General features: G+C 57.0%; 1 protein-coding gene across 1 annotated transcript in view; it reads left to right on the top strand.

Annotated features, from left to right (window-relative positions):
* Positions 1 to 15584, top strand: part of LOC142906508 (connector enhancer of kinase suppressor of ras 2-like) — a 74852-nt gene that overhangs the window by 19327 nt on the left and 39941 nt on the right. The window contains exons 4-6 of the mRNA XM_076054456.1: positions 6910 to 7071; positions 13181 to 13266; positions 15061 to 15148. Coding sequence (XP_075910571.1) covers positions 6910 to 7071; positions 13181 to 13266; positions 15061 to 15148 — 336 coding nt within the window. The remainder of the gene's footprint in view (positions 1 to 6909; positions 7072 to 13180; positions 13267 to 15060; positions 15149 to 15584) is intronic.

Below are 15584 nucleotides of genomic sequence, written 5' to 3'. Positions count from 1 at the left end.
GCAGCCCTGCTAGAGGCTACCTGGGGGAGCTTTGTCTGTGTCTCGCAACACTTGCCCCTGCAGCCCTGCTAGAGGCTACCTGGGGGAGCTTTGTCTGTGTCTCTCAGCACTTGCCCCTGCAGCCCTGCTAGAGGCTACCTGGGGGAGCTTTGTCTGTGTCTCTCAGCACTTGCCCCTGAAGCCCTGATAGAGGCTACCTGGGGGAGCTTTGTCTGTGTCTCATTCACTTGCCCCTGCAGCCCTGCTAGAGGCTACCTGGGGGAGCTTTGTCTGTGTCTCTCAGCACTTGCCCCTGTAGGCCTGTTAGAGGCTACCTGGGGGAACTTTGTCTTTGTACTCAGCACTTGCCCATGCAGCCCTGCTAGAGGCTACCTGGGGGAGCTTTGTGTCTCTCAGCACTTGTCCCTGCAGCCCTGCTAGAGGCTACCTGGGGGAGCTTTGTCTTTGTACTCAGCACTTGCCCCTGCAGCCCTGCTAGAGGCTACCTGGGGGAGCTTTGTCTGTGTCTCTCAGCACTTGCCCCTGCAGCCCTGCTAGAGGCTACCTGGGGGAACTTTGTCTTTGTACTCAGCACTTGCCCCTGCAGCCCTGCTAGAGGCTACCTGGGGGAGCTTTGTCTGTGTCTCTCAGCACTTGCCCCTGAAGCCCTGATAGAGGCTATCTGGGGGAGCTTTGTCTGTGTCTCGCAGCATTTGCCCCTGCAGGCCTGCTAGAGGCTACCTGGGGGAGCTTTGTCTGTGTCTCTCAGCACTTGCCCCTGCAGCCCTGGTAGAGGATACCTGGGGGAGCTTTGTCTGTGTCTCTCAGCACTTGCCCCTGAAGCCCTGCTAGAGGATACCTGGGGGAGCTTTGTCTGTGTCTCTCAGCACTTGCCCCTGCAGCCCTGCTAGAGGCTACCTAGGGGAGCTTTGTCTGTGTCGCATTCACTTGCCCCTGCAGCCCTGCTAGAGGCTACCTGGGGGAGCTTTGTCTGTGTCTCGCAACACTTGCCCCTGCAGCCCTGCTAGAGGCTACCTGGGGGAGCTTTGTCTGTGTCTCTCAGCACTTGCCCCTGCAGGCCTGCTAGAGGCTACCTGGGGGAGCTTTGTCTGTGTCTCTCAGCACTTGCCCCTGCAGCCCTGGTAGAGGCTACCTGGGGGAGCTTTACCTGTGTCTCTCAGCATTTGCCCCTGCAGCCCTGCTAGAGGCTACCTGGGGGAGCTTTGTCTGTGTCTCTCAGCATTTGCCCCTGCAGCCCTGCTAGAGGCTACCTGGGGGAGCTTTGTCTGTGTCTCTCAGCACTTGCCCCTGGAGGCCTGCTAGAGGCTACCTGGGGGAGCTTTGTCTGTGTCTCATTCACTTGCCCCTGCAGCCCTGCTAGAGGCTACATGGGGGAGCTTTGTCTGTGTCTCATTCACTTGCTCCTGCAGGCCTGCTAGAGGCTACCTGGTGGAGCTTTGTCTTTGTACTCAGCACTTGTCCCTGCAGGCCTGCTAGAGGCTACCTGGGGGAGCTTTGTCTGTGTATTCAGCACTTGACCCTGCACCCCTGCTAGAAGCTACCTGGGGGAGCTTTGTCTGTGTCTCATTCACTTGCCCCTGCAGGCCTGCTAGAGGCTACCTGGGGGAGCTTTGTCCGTGTCTCGCAGCACTTGCCCCTGCAGCCCTGGTAGAGGCTACCTGGGGGAGCTTTGTCTGTGTCTCTCAGCACTTGCCCCTGCAGGCCTGCTAGAGGCTACCTTGGGGAGCTTTGTCTGTGTGTCTCAGCACTTGCCACTGCAGCCCTGCTAGAGGCTACCTGGGGGAGCTATGTCTTTGTACTCAGCACTTGCCCCTGCAGCCCTGCTAGAGGCTACCCGGGGGAGCTTTGTCTGTGTCTCATTCACTTGCCCCTGCATCCCTGCTAGAGGCTACCTGGGGGAGCTTTACCTGTGTCTCAGCACTTGCCCGTGTAGCCCTGCTAGAGGCTACCTGGGGGAGCTTTGTCTGTCTCCTTCACTTGCCCCTGCAGCCCTGCTAGAGGCTACCTGGGGGAGCTTTGTCTGTGTCTCTCAGCACTTGCCCCTGAAGCCCTGCTAGAGGATACCTGGGGGAGCTTTGTCTGTGTCTCTCAGCACTTGCCCCTGCATCCCTGCTAGAGGCTACCTGGGGGAGCTTTGTCTGTGTCTCATTCACTTGCCCCTGCAGCCCTGCTAGAGGCTACCTGGGGGAGCTTTATCTGTGTCTCACTGTACTTGCCCCTGCAGGCCTGCTAGAGGCTACCTGGGGGAGCATTTGTTTGTGTCTCTCAGCACTTGCCCCTGCAGGCCTGCTAGAGGCTACCTGGGGGAGCTTTGTCTGTGTCTCTCAGCACTTGCCCCTGCAGGCCTGCTAGAGGCTACCCGGGGGATCTTTGTCTGTGTCTCACAGCACTTGCCCCTGCAGCCCTGCTAGAGGCTACCTGGGGGAGCTTTGTCTGTGTCTCACAGCACTTGCCCCTCCATCCCTGCTAGAGGCTACCTGGGGGACCTTTACCTGTGTGTGTGTCTCAGCACTTGCCCCTGCAGCCCTGCCAGAGGCTACCTGGGGGACCTTTACCTGTGTGTGTGTCTCAGCACTTGCCCCTGCAGCCCTGCTAGAGGCTACCTGGTGGAGCTTTACCTGTGTGTGTGTCTCAGCACTTGCCCCTCCATCCCTGCTAGAGGCTACCTGGTGGACCTTTACCTGTGTGTGTGTGTCTTAGCACTTGCCCCTGCAGCCCTGCCAGAGGCTACCTGGGGGACCTTTACCTGTGTGTGTGTCTCAGCACTTGCCCCTGCAGCCCTGCTAGAGGCCACCTGGGGGACCTTTACCTGTGTGTGTGTGTCTCAGGACTTGCCCCTCCAGCCCTGCTAGAGAATACCTGGGGGAGCTTTGTCTGTGTCTCCTTCACTTGCCCCTGCAGCCCTGCTAGAGGCTACCTGGGGGAGCTTTGTCTGTGTCTCCTTCACTTGCCCCTGCAGCCCTGCTAGAGGCTACCTGGGGGAGCTTTGTCTGTGTCTCATTCACTTGCCCCTGCAGCCCTGCTAGAGGCTACCTGGGGGAGCTTTGTCTGTGTCTCTCAGCATTTGCCCCTGCAGCCCTGCTAGAGGCTACCTGGGGGAGCTTTGTCTGTGTCTCTCAGCACTTGCCCCTGGAGGCCTGCTAGAGGCTACCTGGGGGAGCTTTGTCTGTGTCTCATTCACTTGCCCCTGCAGCCCTGCTAGAGGCTACATGGGGGAGCTTTGTCTGTGTCTCATTCACTTGCTCCTGCAGGCCTGCTAGAGGCTACCTGGTGGAGCTTTGTCTTTGTACTCAGCACTTGTCCCTGCAGGCCTGCTAGAGGCTACCTGGGGGAGCTTTGTCTGTGTATTCAGCACTTGACCCTGCACCCCTGCTAGAAGCTACCTGGGGGAGCTTTGTCTGTGTCTCCTTCACTTGCCCCTGCAGCCCTGCTAGAGGCTACCTGGGGGAGCTTTGTCTGTGTCTCTCAGCATTTGCCCCTGCAGCCCTGCTAGAGGCTACCTGGGGGAGCTTTGTCTGTGTCTCTCAGCACTTGCCCCTGGAGGCCTGCTAGAGGCTACCTGGGGGAGCTTTGTCTGTGTCTCATTCACTTGCCCCTGCAGCCCTGCTAGAGGCTACATGGGGGAGCTTTGTCTGTGTCTCATTCACTTGCTCCTGCAGGCCTGCTAGAGGCTACCTGGTGGAGCTTTGTCTTTGTACTCAGCACTTGTCCCTGCAGGCCTGCTAGAGGCTACCTGGGGGAGCTTTGTCTGTGTATTCAGCACTTGACCCTGCACCCCTGCTAGAAGCTACCTGGGGGAGCTTTGTCTGTGTCTCATTCACTTGCCCCTGCAGGCCTGCTAGAGGCTACATGGGGGAGCTTTGTCTGTGTCTCGCAGCACTTGCCCCTGCAGCCCTGGTAGAGGCTACCTGGGGGAGCTTTGTCTGTGTCTCTCAGCACTTGCCCCTGCAGGCCTGCTAGAGGCTACCTTGGGGAGCTTTGTCTGTGTGTCTCAGCACTTGCCCCTGCAGCCCTGCTAGAGGCTACCCGGGGGAGCTTTGTCTGTGTCTCATTCACTTGCCCCTGCATCCCTGCTAGAGGCTACCTGGGGGAGCTTTACCTGTGTCTCAGCACTTGCCCGTGTAGCCCTGCTAGAGGCTACCTGGGGGAGCTTTGTCTGTCTCCTTCACTTGCCCCTGCAGCCCTGCTAGAGGCTACCTGGGGGAGCTTTGTCTGTGTCTCTCAGCACTTGCCCCTGAAGCCCTGCTAGAGGATACCTGGGGGAGCTTTGTCTGTGTCTCTCAGCACTTGCCCCTGCATCCCTGCTAGAGGCTACCTGGGGGAGCTTTGTCTGTGTCTCATTCACTTGCCCCTGCAGCCCTGCTAGAGGCTACCTGGGGGAGCTTTATCTGTGTCTCACTGTACTTGCCCCTGCAGGCCTGCTAGAGGCTACCTGGGGGAGCTTTGTTTGTGTCTCTCAGCACTTGCCCCTGCAGGCCTGCTAGAGGCTACCTGGGGGAGCTTTGTCTGTGTCTCTCAGCACTTGCCCCTGCAGGCCTGCTAGAGGCTACCCGGGGGATCTTTGTCTGTGTCTCACAGCACTTGCCCCTGCAGCCCTGCTAGAGGCTACCTGGGGGAGCTTTGTCTGTGTCTCACAGCACTTGCCCCTCCATCCCTGCTAGAGGCTACCTGGGGGACCTTTACCTGTGTGTGTGTCTCAGCACTTGCCCCTGCAGCCCTGCCAGAGGCTACCTGGGGGACCTTTACCTGTGTGTGTGTCTCAGCACTTGCCCCTCCAGCCCTGCTAGAGTATACCTGGGGGAGCTTTGTCTGTGTCTCAGCACTTGCCCCTCCATCCCTGCTAGAGCCTACCTAGGGGACTTTTACCTGTGTGTGTGTCTCAGGACTTGCCCCTCCATCCCTGCTAGAGCCTACCTGGGGGACCTTTCCCTGTGTGTGTGTCTTAGCACTTGCCGCTCCATCCCTGCTAGAGGCTACCTGGGGGACCTTTACCTGTGTGTGTGTCTCAGCACTTGCCCCTGCAGCCCTGCTAGAGCCTACCTGGGGGAGCTTTGTCTGTGTCTCATTCACTTGCCCCTCCATCCCTGCTAGAGGCTACCTGGGGGACCTTTACCTGTGTGTGTGTCTCAGCACTTGCCCCTGCAGCCCTGCTAAAGGCTACCTGGGGGAGCTTTGTCTCTGTGTCCAGCACTTGCCCCTCCATCCCTGCCAGAGGCTACCTGGGGGACCTTTACCTGTGTGTGTGTCTTAGCACTTGCCCCTGCAGCCCTGCTAGAGGCTACCTGGGGGACCTTTACCTGTGTGTGTCTCAGCACTTGCCCCTGCAGCCCTGCTAGAGGCTACCTGGGGGACCTTTACCTGTGTGTGTGTGTCTCAGCACTTGCCCCTCCATCCCTGCTAGAGGCTACCTGGGGGACCTTTACCTGTGTCTCTCAGCACTTGCCCCTGCAGCCCTGCTAGAGGCTACCTGGGGGACCTTTACCTGTGTGTGTGTCAGCACTTGCCCCTCCATCCCTGCTAGAGGCTACCTAGGGGACCTTTACCTGTGTGTGTGTCTCAGCACTTGCCCCTCCATCCCTGCTAGAGCCTACCTAGGGGAGCTTTGTCTGTGTCTCATTCACTTGCCCCTCCATCCCTGCTAGAGGCTACCTGGGGGACCTTTACCTGTGTGTGTGTCTCAGCACTTGCCCCTCCATCCCTGCTAGAGGCTACCTGGGGGACCTTTACCTGTGTCTCTCAGCACTTGCCCCTCCATCCCTGCTAGAGGCTACCTGGGGGACCTTTACCTGTGTGTGTGTCTCAGCACTTGCCCCTCCATCCCTGCTAGAGGCTACCTAGGGGACCTTTACCTGTGTGTGTGTGTCTCAGCACTTGCCCCTCCATCCCTGCTAGAGCCTACCTGGGGGACCTTTACCTGTGTGTGTGTCTCAGCACTTGCCCCTGCAGCCCTGCCAGAGGCTACCTGGGGGTGCTTTAACTGTCTCAGCACTTGCCCCTGCAGCCCTGCTAGAGGCTACCTGGGGGACCTTTACCTGTGTGTGTGTCTCAGCACTTGCCCCTACAGCCCTGCTAGAGGCTACCTGGGGGAGCTTTACCTGTCTCAGCACTTGCCCCTACAGCCCTGCTAAAGGCTACCTGGGGGAGCTTTGTCTCTGTGTCCAGCACTTGCCCCTCCATCCCTGCTAGAGGCTACCTGGGGGACCTTTACCTGTGTGTGTGTCTCAGAACTTGCCCCTCCATCCCTGCTAGAGCCTACCTGGTGGACCTTTACCTGTGTGTGTGTCTCAGCACTTGCCCCTCCATCCCTGCTAGAGGCTACCTGGGGGTGCTTTAACTGTCTCAGCACTTGCCCCTGCAGCCCTGCTAGAGGCTACCTGGGGGACCTTTACCTGTGTGTGTGTCTCAGCACTTGCCCCTCCATCCCTGCTAGAGGCTACCTGGGGGACTTTTACCTGTGTGTGTGTCTCAGGACTTGCCCCTGCAGCCCTGCTAGAGCCTACCTGGGGGAGCTTTGTCTGTGTCTCATTCACTTGCCCCTCCATCCCTGCTAGAGGCTACCTGGGGGACCTTTACCTGTGTGTGTGTGCCTCAGCACTGGCCCCTCCATCCCTGCTAGAGGCTACCTGGGGGTGCTTTAACTGTCTCAGCACTTGCCCCTACAGCCCTGCTAAAGGCTACCTGGGGGAGCTTTGTCTCTGTGTCCAGCACTTGCCCCTCCATCCCTGCCAGAGGCTACCTAGGGGACTTTTACCTGTGTGTGTGTCTCAGGACTTGCCCCTCCATCCCTGCTAGAGCCTACCTAGGGGACCTTTACCTGTGTGTGTGTGTCTCAGCACTTGCCCCTCCATCCCTGCCAGAGGCTACCTGGGGGAGCTTTACCTGTGTGTGTGTGTCGCCTTTACCCACCAGGAGTACGGAGGTGGGGTTGAGAGTCTGCGAGCGCTGAGCGCCAACCTGGCCACGGCCTGCAACAGCCTCGTGGCCACCACGCGCGCTCACCACCACCACAGCAGCAGCAGCGCCGCTCACCACCACCACCACCACAGTAGCAGCAGCAGCGCCAACACCAAGGTGAGACGCTGGAGGAGGGAGAGGGCGGGGCGAAGGGAGAGAGGGGGGCGGGGCGAAGGGAGGGGGCGGGGCGAAGCGGGAGAAGGGGAGGGGTCGATGGAGTGAGGAGAGGGGGGGGTAAAGAGGGAGGGAGTGGGGAGGTGGGGAGGAGGGAGGTGAAGTGAGGGGGCGAGTGGGGAGGGGGGGGAGTGGGGAGGGGGGTGAAGTGAGGGGGGGAGGGAGTGGGGAGGGGGAAGGGAGGGGGGTGAAGTGAGGGAGGGGGTGGGGAGGGAGGGAGTGGTTGTGGTGGTTGTGGTTGTGTCTAACTGTGGTGGTGGTTGTGGTTGTGTCTAACTGTGGTGGTGGTTGTGGTTGTGTCTAACTGTGGTGGTGGTTGTGGTTGTGTCTAACTGTGGTGGTTGTGGTGGTGGTTGTGGTTGTGTCTAACTGTGGTGGTTGTGGTTGTGGTTGTGTCTAACAGTGGTGGTGGTTGTGGTGGTGGTTGTGGTGGTTGTGGTGGTTGTGGTTGTGTCTAACTGTGGTGGTTGTGGTGGTGGTTGTGGTTGTGTCTAACTGTGGTGGTTGTGGTTGTGTCTAACTGTGGTGGTGGTTGTGGTGGTGGTTGTGGTGGTTGTGGTGGTTGTGGTTGTGTCTAACTGTGGTGGTTGTGGTGGTGGTTGTGGTTGTGTCTAACTGTGGTGGTTGTGGTGGTGGTTGTGGTTGTGTCTAACTGTGGTGGTTGTGGTTGTGGTTGTGTCTAACTGTGGTGGTGGTTGTGGTGGTGGTTGTGGTGGTTGTGGTGGTTGTGGTTGTGTCTAACTGTGGTGGTTGTGGTGGTGGTTGTGGTTGTGTCTAACTGTGGTGGTTGTGGTTGTGGTTGTGTCTAACTGTGGTGGTGGTTGTGGTGGTGGTTGTGGTGGTTGTGGTGGTTGTGGTTGTGTCTAACTGTGGTGGTTGTGGTGGTGGTTGTGGTTGTGTCTAACTGTGGTGGTTGTGGTGGTGGTTGTGGTTGTGTCTAACTGTGGTGGTTGTGGTGGTGGTTGTGGTTGTGTCTAACTGTGGTGGTTGTGGTGGTGGTTGTGGTTGTGTCTAACTGTGGTGGTTGTGGTTGTGGTTGTGTCTAACTGTGGTGGTGGTGGTTGTGCTGGTTGTGTCTAACTGTGGTGGTGGTTGTGGTGGTTGTGGTTGTGTCTAACTGTGGTGGTGGTTGTGTTTGTGTCTAACTGTGGTGGTGGTTGTGGGGGTTGTGGTTGTGTCTAACTGTGGTGGTTGTGGTGGTGGTTGTGTCTAACTGTGGTGGTGGTTGTGGTTGTGTCTAACTGTGGTGGTGGTTGTGTCTAACTGTGGTGGTTGTGGTGGTGGTTGTGTCTAACTGTGGTGGTTGTGGTGGTTGTGTCTAACTGTGGTGGTGGTTGTGTTTGTGTCTAACTGTGGTGGTGGTTGTGGGGGTTGTGGTTGTGTCTAACTGTGGTGGTTGTGGTGGTGGTTGTGTCTAACTGTGGTGGTTGTGGTGGTAGTTGTGTCTAACTGTGGTGGTTGTGGTGGTGGTTGTGTCTAACTGTGGTGGTTGTGGTGGTGGTTGTGTCTAACTGTGGTGGTGGTTGTGTCTAACTGTGGTGGTTGTGGTGGTGGTTGTGTCTAACTGTGGTGGTGGTTGTGTCTAACTGTGGTGGTGGTTGTGGTTTTGTCTAACTGTGGTGGTGGTTGTGTCTAACTGTGGTGGTGGTTGTGTTTGTGTCTAACTGTGGTGGTGGTTGTGGGGGTTGTGGTTGTGTCTAACTGTGGTGGTTGTGGTGGTGGTTGTGTCTAACTGTGGTGGTGGTTGTGGTTGTGTCTAACTGTGGTGGTGGTTGTGGTGGTTGTGTCTAACTGTGGTGGTGGTTGTGGTTGTGTCTAACTGTGGTGGTGGTTGTGGTGGTTTTGTCTAACTGTGGTGGTGGTTGTGTTTGTGTCTAACTGTGGTGGTGGTTGTGGGGGTTGTGGTTGTGTCTAACTGTGGTGGTTGTGGTGGTGGTTGTGTCTAACTGTGGTGGTGGTTGTGGTTGTGTCTAACTGTGGTGGTTGTGGTGGTGGTTGTGTCTAACTGTGGTGGTTGTGGTGGTTGTCTAACTGTGGTGGTGGTTGTGTTTGTGTCTAACTGTGGTGGTGGTTGTGGGGGTTGTGGTTGTGTCTAACTGTGGTGGTTGTGGTGGTGGTTGTGTCTAACTGTGGTGGTTGTGGTGGTGGTTGTGTCTAACTGTGGTGGTTGTGGTGTCTAACTGTGGTGGTGGTTGTGGTTTTGTCTAACTGTGGTGGTGGTGGTTGTGTCTAACTGTGGTGGTGGTTGTGGTTTTGTCTAACTGTGGTGGTGGTTGTGGTTGTGTCTAACTGTGGTGGTGGTTGTGGTTGTGTCTAACTGTGGTGGTGGTTGTGGTTGTGTCTAACTGTGGTGGTGGTTGTGGTTGTGTCTAACTGTGGTGGTGGTTGTGGTTGTGTCTAACTTTGGTGGTGGTTGTGGTTGTGTCTAACTGTGGTGGTTGTGGTGGTTGTGTCTAACTGTGGTGGTGGTTGTGGTTGTGTCTAACTGTGGTGGTGGTTGTGGTTGTGTCTAACTTTGGTGGTGGTTGTGGTTGTGTCTAACTGTGGTGGTTGTGGTGGTTGTGTCTAACTGTGGTGGTGGTTGTGGTTGTGTCTAACTGTGGTGGTGGTGGTTGTGGTTGTGCCTAACTGTGGTGGTGGTTGTGGTTGTGTCTAACTGTGGTGGTGGTTGTGGTGGTTGTGTCTAACTGTGGTGGTGGTTGTGGTGGTTGTGTCTAACTGTGGTGGTGGTGGTTGTGGTGGTTGTGTCTAACTGTGGTGGTGGTGGTTGTGGTGGTTGTGGTTGTGTCTAACTGTGGTGGTGGTTGTGGGGGTTATGGTTGTGTCTAACTGTTTTGGTGGTTGTGGTGGTTGTGGTGGTTGTGGTGTTTGTGTCTAACTGTGGTGGTGGTTGTGGTGGTTGTGGTGGTTGTGTCTAACTGTGGTGGTGGGGGGGGTTGTGGTTGTGTCTAACTGTGGTGGTGGTTGTGGTTATGTCTAACTGTGGTGGTGGTTGTGGTTGTGTCTAACTGTGGTGGTGGTTGTGGTTGTGTCTAACTGTGGTGGTGGTTGTGGTTGTGTCTAACTGTGGTGGTGGTTGTGGTGGTTTTGTCTAACTGTGGTGGTGGTTGTGTTTGTGTCTAACTGTGGTGGTGGTTGTGGGGGTTGTGGTTGTGTCTAACTGTGGTGGTTGTGGTGGTGGTTGTGTCTAACTGTGGTGGTGGTTGTGGTTGTGTCTAACTGTGGTGGTTGTGGTGGTTGTGTTTAACTGTGGTGGTTGTGGTGGTGGTTGTGTCTAACTGTGGTGGTTGTGGTGGTTGTCTAACTGTGGTGGTGGTTGTGTTTGTGTCTAACTGTGGTGGTGGTTGTGGGGGTTGTGGTTGTGTCTAACTGTGGTGGTTGTGGTGGTGGTTGTGTCTAACTGTGGTGGTTGTGGTGGTGGTTGTGTCTAACTGTGGTGGTTGTGGTGTCTAACTGTGGTGGTGGTTGTGGTTTTGTCTAACTGTGGTGGTGGTTGTGTCTAACTGTGGTGGTGGTTGTGGTTTTGTCTAACTGTGGTGGTGGTTGTGGTTGTGTCTAACTGTGGTGGTGGTTGTGGTTGTGTCTAACTGTGGTGGTGGTTGTGGTTGTGTCTAACTGTGGTGGTGGTTGTGGTTGTGTCTAACTGTGGTGGTGGTTGTGGTTGTGTCTAACTTTGGTGGTGGTTGTGGTTGTGTCTAACTGTGGTGGTTGTGGTGGTTGTGTCTAACTGTGGTGGTGGTTGTGGTTGTGTCTAACTGTGGTGGTGGTTGTGGTTGTGTCTAACTTTGGTGGTGGTTGTGGTTGTGTCTAACTGTGGTGGTTGTGGTGGTTGTGTCTAACTGTGGTGGTGGTTGTGGTTGTGTCTAACTGTGGTGGTGGTTGTGGTTGTGCCTAACTGTGGTGGTGGTTGTGGTTGTGTCTAACTGTGGTGGTGGTTGTGTCTAACTGTGGTGGTGGTTGTGGTGGTTGTGTCTAACTGTGGTGGTGGTGGTTGTGGTGGTTGTGTCTAACTGTGGTGGTGGTGGTTGTGGTGGTTGTGGTTGTGTCTAACTGTGGTGGTGGTTGTGGGGGTTATGGTTGTGTCTAACTGTTTTGGTGGTTGTGGTGGTTGTGGTGGTTGTGGTGTTTGTGTCTAACTGTGGTGGTTGTGGTGGTTGTGGTGGTTGTGTCTAACTGTGGTGGTGGGGGGGGTTGTGGTTGTGTCTAACTGTGGTGGTGGTTGTGGTTATGTCTAACTGTGGTGGTGGTTGTGGTTGTGTCTAACTGTGGTGGTGGTTGTGGTTGTGTCTAACTGTGGTGGTGGTTGTGGTTGTGTCTAACTGTGGTGGTGGTTGTGGTTGTGTCTAACTTTGGTGGTGGTTGTGGTTGTGTCTAACTGTGGTGGTTGTGGTGGTTGTGTCTAACTGTGGTGGTGGTTGTGGTTGTGTCTAACTGTGGTGGTGGTGGTTGTGGTTGTGTCTAACTGTGGTGGTGGTTGTGGTTGTGTCTAACTGTGGTGGTGGTTGTGGTGGTTGTGTCTAACTGTGGTGGTGGTTGTGGTGGTTGTGTCTAACTGTGGTGGTGGTGGTTGTGTCTAACTGTGGTGGTGGTGGTTGTGGTGGTTGTGGTTGTGTCTAACTGTGGTGGTGGTTATGGGGGTTATGGTTGTGTCTAACTGTTTTGGTGGTTGTGGTGGTTGTGGTGGTTGTGTCTAACTGTGGTGGTGGTTGTGGTGGTTGTGGTGGTTGTGTCTAACTGTGGTGGTGGGGGGGGGTTGTGGTTGTGTCTAACTGTGGTGGTGGTTGTGGTTATGTCTAACTGTGGTGGTGGTTGTGGTTGTGTCTAACTGTGGTGGTGGTTGTGGGGGTTGTGGTTGTGTCTAACTGTAGTGGTGGTTGTGGTGGTTGTGGTGGTTGTGTCTAACTGTGGTGGTGGTTGTGGTGGTTGTGGTGGTTGTGGTTGTGTCTAACTGTGGTGGTGGTTGTGGTGGTTGTGGTTGTGTCTAACTGTGGTGGTTGTGGTGGTGGTTGTGTCTAACTGTGGTGGTGGTGGTTGTGGTGGTTGTGTCTAACTGTGGTGGTGGTGGTTGTGGTGGTTGTGTCTAACTGTGGTGGTGGTTGTGGTTCACATATGGTGGTTGTTGTTGTGTCTAACTGTGGTGGTTGTGGTGGTGGTTATGTTTGTGGTGGTGGTTGTGGTGGTTGTGGTAGTTGTTTCTAACTGTGGTGGTGGTTGTGGTTGTGGTGGTTGTGTCTAACTGTGGTTGTGGTAGTGGTTGTGTCTAACTGTGGTGGTTGTGGTGGTGGTTGTTGTGTTGGTGGTTGTTGTGTTGGTGGTTGTTGTGTTGGTGGTTGTTGTGTTGGTGGTTGTGGTTGTGTCTAACTGTGGTGGTGGTGGTTGTGGTGGTTGTGTCTAACTGTGGTGGTGGTGGTTGTTGTGGTGGTGGTTGTTGTGTTGGTGGTTGTTGTGTTGGTGGTTGTGGTTGTGTCTAACTGTGGTGGTGGTGGTTGTTGTGGTTGTGGTGGTGGTTGTTGTGTTGGTGGTTGTTGTGTTGGTGGTTGTGGTTGTGTCTAACTGTGGTGGTGGTTGTGGTTGTGTCTAACTGTGGTGGTGGTGGTTGTGGTGGTTGTGTCTAACTGTGGTGGTGGTTGTGGTGGTTGTGTCTAACTCTGGTGGTTGTTGTGTTGGTGGTTGTTGTGTTGGTGGTTGTGGTTGTGTCTAACTGTGGTGGTGGTTGTGGTGGTTGTGTCTAACTGTGGTGGTGGTTGTGGTGGTTGTGTCTAACTGTGGTGGTTGTGGTGGTTGTGTCTAACTGTGGTGGTGGTGGTTGTGGTGGTTGTGTCTAACTGTGGTGGTGGTGGTTGTTGTGGTGGTTGTGTCTAACTGTGGTGGTGGTGGTTGTGGTGGTTGTGTCTAACTGTGGTGGTGGTTGTGGTGGTTGTGTCTAACTGTGGTGGTTGTGGTTGTGTCTAACTGTTGTGGTGGTTGTGTCTAACTGTGGTGGTGGTTGTGGTGGTTGTGTCTAACTGTGGTGGTGGTGGTTGTTGTTGTTGTTGTAACAATCCCCAAGCAGCTGTGGTTTGAGAAGAGCAGCGCCCTCCTGGGCAGAGTCGTGGGGCTGGTGGAGCACGTACGGAGCTTGGTGGAGCACGTGGAGAGGTGGGTGGGTGTGTGGGTGGGTGGGTGAGTGGGTGGGTGTGTGGGTGAGTGGGTGTGTGGGTGAGTGGGTGGATGGGTGGGTGAGTGTGTGGGTGAGTGGGTGGGTGGGTGAGTGGGTGGGTGAGTGGGTGAGTGGGTGGGTGAGTGAGTGGGTGGGTGGGTGGGTGAGTGGGTGGGTGAGTGGGTGGGTGGGTGAGTGGGTGGGTGGTTGGGTGGGTGGGTGGGTGAGTGAGTGGGTGGGTGAGTTGGTGGGTGAGTGGGTGGGTGAGTGGGTGGGTGGGTGAGTGGGTGGGTGAGTGGGTGGGTGGGTGAGTGGGTGGGTGAGTGGGTGGGTGGGTGAGTGAGTGGGTGGGTGAGTTGGTGGGTGAGTGGGTGGGTGAGTGGGTGGGTGGGTGAGTGGGTGGGTGGGTGGGTGAGTGTGTGGGTGAGTGGGTGGGTGAGTTGGTGGGTGGGTGAATGGGGGTGGGTGTGTGGGTGTGTGGGTGTGTGGGTGGGTGGGTGTGTGGGTGGGTGGGTGGGTGAGTGGGTGGGTGGGTGAGTGGGTGGGTGAGTGGGTGGGTGGGTGGGTTGGTGGGTGGGTGAATGGGGGTGGGTGTGTGGGTGGGTGGGTGAGTGGGTGGGTGAGTTGGTGGGTGAGTGGGTGGGTGAGTGGGTGGGTGGGTGAGTGGGTGGGTGGGTGAGTGGGTGAGTGGGTGGGTGGGTGAGTGGGTGGGTGGGTGAGTGGGTGGGTGAGTGGGTGTGTGGGTGAGTGGGTGGCTGAGTGGGTGGGTGAGTGGGTGTGTGGGTGAGTGGGTATGTGGGTGAGTGAGTGGGTGGGTGGGTGAGTGGGTGTGTGGGTGAGTGGGTATGTGCGTGAGTGAGTGGGTGGGTGGGTGGGTGGGTGAGTGGGTGGGTGAGTGGGTGAGTGGGTGGGTGGGTGAGTGGGTGGGTGGGTGAGTGGGTGAGTGGGTGGGTGGGTTGGTGGGTGGGTGAATGGGGGTGGGTGTGTGGGTGGGTGGGTGGGTGAGTTGGTGGGTGAGTGGGTGGGTGAGTGGGTTGGAGGGTGAGTGGGTGGGTGGGTGAGTGGGTGGGTGGGTGAGTGGGTGGGTGGGTGAGTGGGTGGGTGAGTGGGTGAGTGGGTGTGTGGGTGAATGGGTGGCTGAGTGGGTGGGTGAGTGGGTGTGTGGGTGAGTGGGTATGTGGGTGAGTGAAAGGGTGGGTGGGTGAGTGGGTGGGTGGATGAGTGGGTGGGTGAGTGGGTGGGTGGGTGAGTGGGTGGGTGAGTGTGTGGGTGAGTGGGTGAGTGGGTGGGTGGGTTGGTGGGTGGGTGAATGGGGGTGGGTGTGTGGGTGTGTGGGTGGGTGGGTGAGTGGGTGTGTGGGTGGGTGGGTGAGTGGGTGGGTGGGTGAGTGGGTGGGTGAGTGGGTGGGTGGGTTGGTGGGTGGGTGAATGGGGGTGGGTGTGTGGGTGTGTGGGTGGGTGAGTGAGTGGGTGGGTGGGTGGGTAAGTGGGTGTGTGGGTGAGTGAGTGAGTGGGTGAGTGGGTGGCTGAGTGGGTGTGTGGGTGGGTGAGTGAGTGGGTGGGTGGGTGAGTGGGTGGGTGGGTGTGTGGGTGTGTGGGTGTGTGAGTGGGTGAAAGGGTGGGTGGGGGTGTGGGTGGCTGAGTGGGTGGCTGAGTGGGTGGCTGAGTGGGTGGCTGAGTGGGTGGTTCAGTGGGTGGGTGAGTGGGTGGCTGAGTGGGTGGGTGAGTGGGTGGGTGAGTTGGTGGCTGAGTGGGTGGGTGCGTCCCCTGCCGTATTTGTCTTTCCCTGCCCAGGTCTCCGCTCACGAACGACGCGGAGTTCGCTTCGTTCAAGAACGGCATCATCACCGTCTCCCTGCAGCTCATCGCGACCACTCGGCGGGTCGGCCCCCCACTCACCAACTCACCCACCCACTCACCCACCCACCCACCCACTCACCCACCCACTCACCCACCCACCCACCCACTCACCCATTCACCCACCCACCCACCCACTCACCCACCCATCCATCCACCCATTCACCCACCCACTCACCCATTCACCCACCCACTCACCCACTCACCCACCCACTCACCCATTCACCCACCCACCCATTCACCCACCCACCAACTCACCCACCCATCCATCCACCCATTCACCCACCCACCCACTCACCCACCCATCCATCCACCCATTCACCCACCCACCCACTCACCCACCCATCCATCCACCCATTCACCCACCCACCCACTCACCCACCCACCCATTCACCCACCCACACACCCATTCACCCACCCACTCACCAATTCACCCACCCACCCACCCACTCACCCACCCA

Source organism: Petromyzon marinus, chromosome 66 (genome assembly GCF_048934315.1).
Source record: "Petromyzon marinus isolate PM22_M1 ecotype Great Lakes invasive population chromosome 66, UKy_Petmar_22M1.pri1.0, whole genome shotgun sequence".
Classification (NCBI taxonomy): domain Eukaryota; kingdom Metazoa; phylum Chordata; class Hyperoartia; order Petromyzontiformes; family Petromyzontidae; genus Petromyzon; species Petromyzon marinus.
Note: the sequence above shows the minus strand (reverse complement) of the source record. Positions and strands in the feature narration are given on the sequence as shown.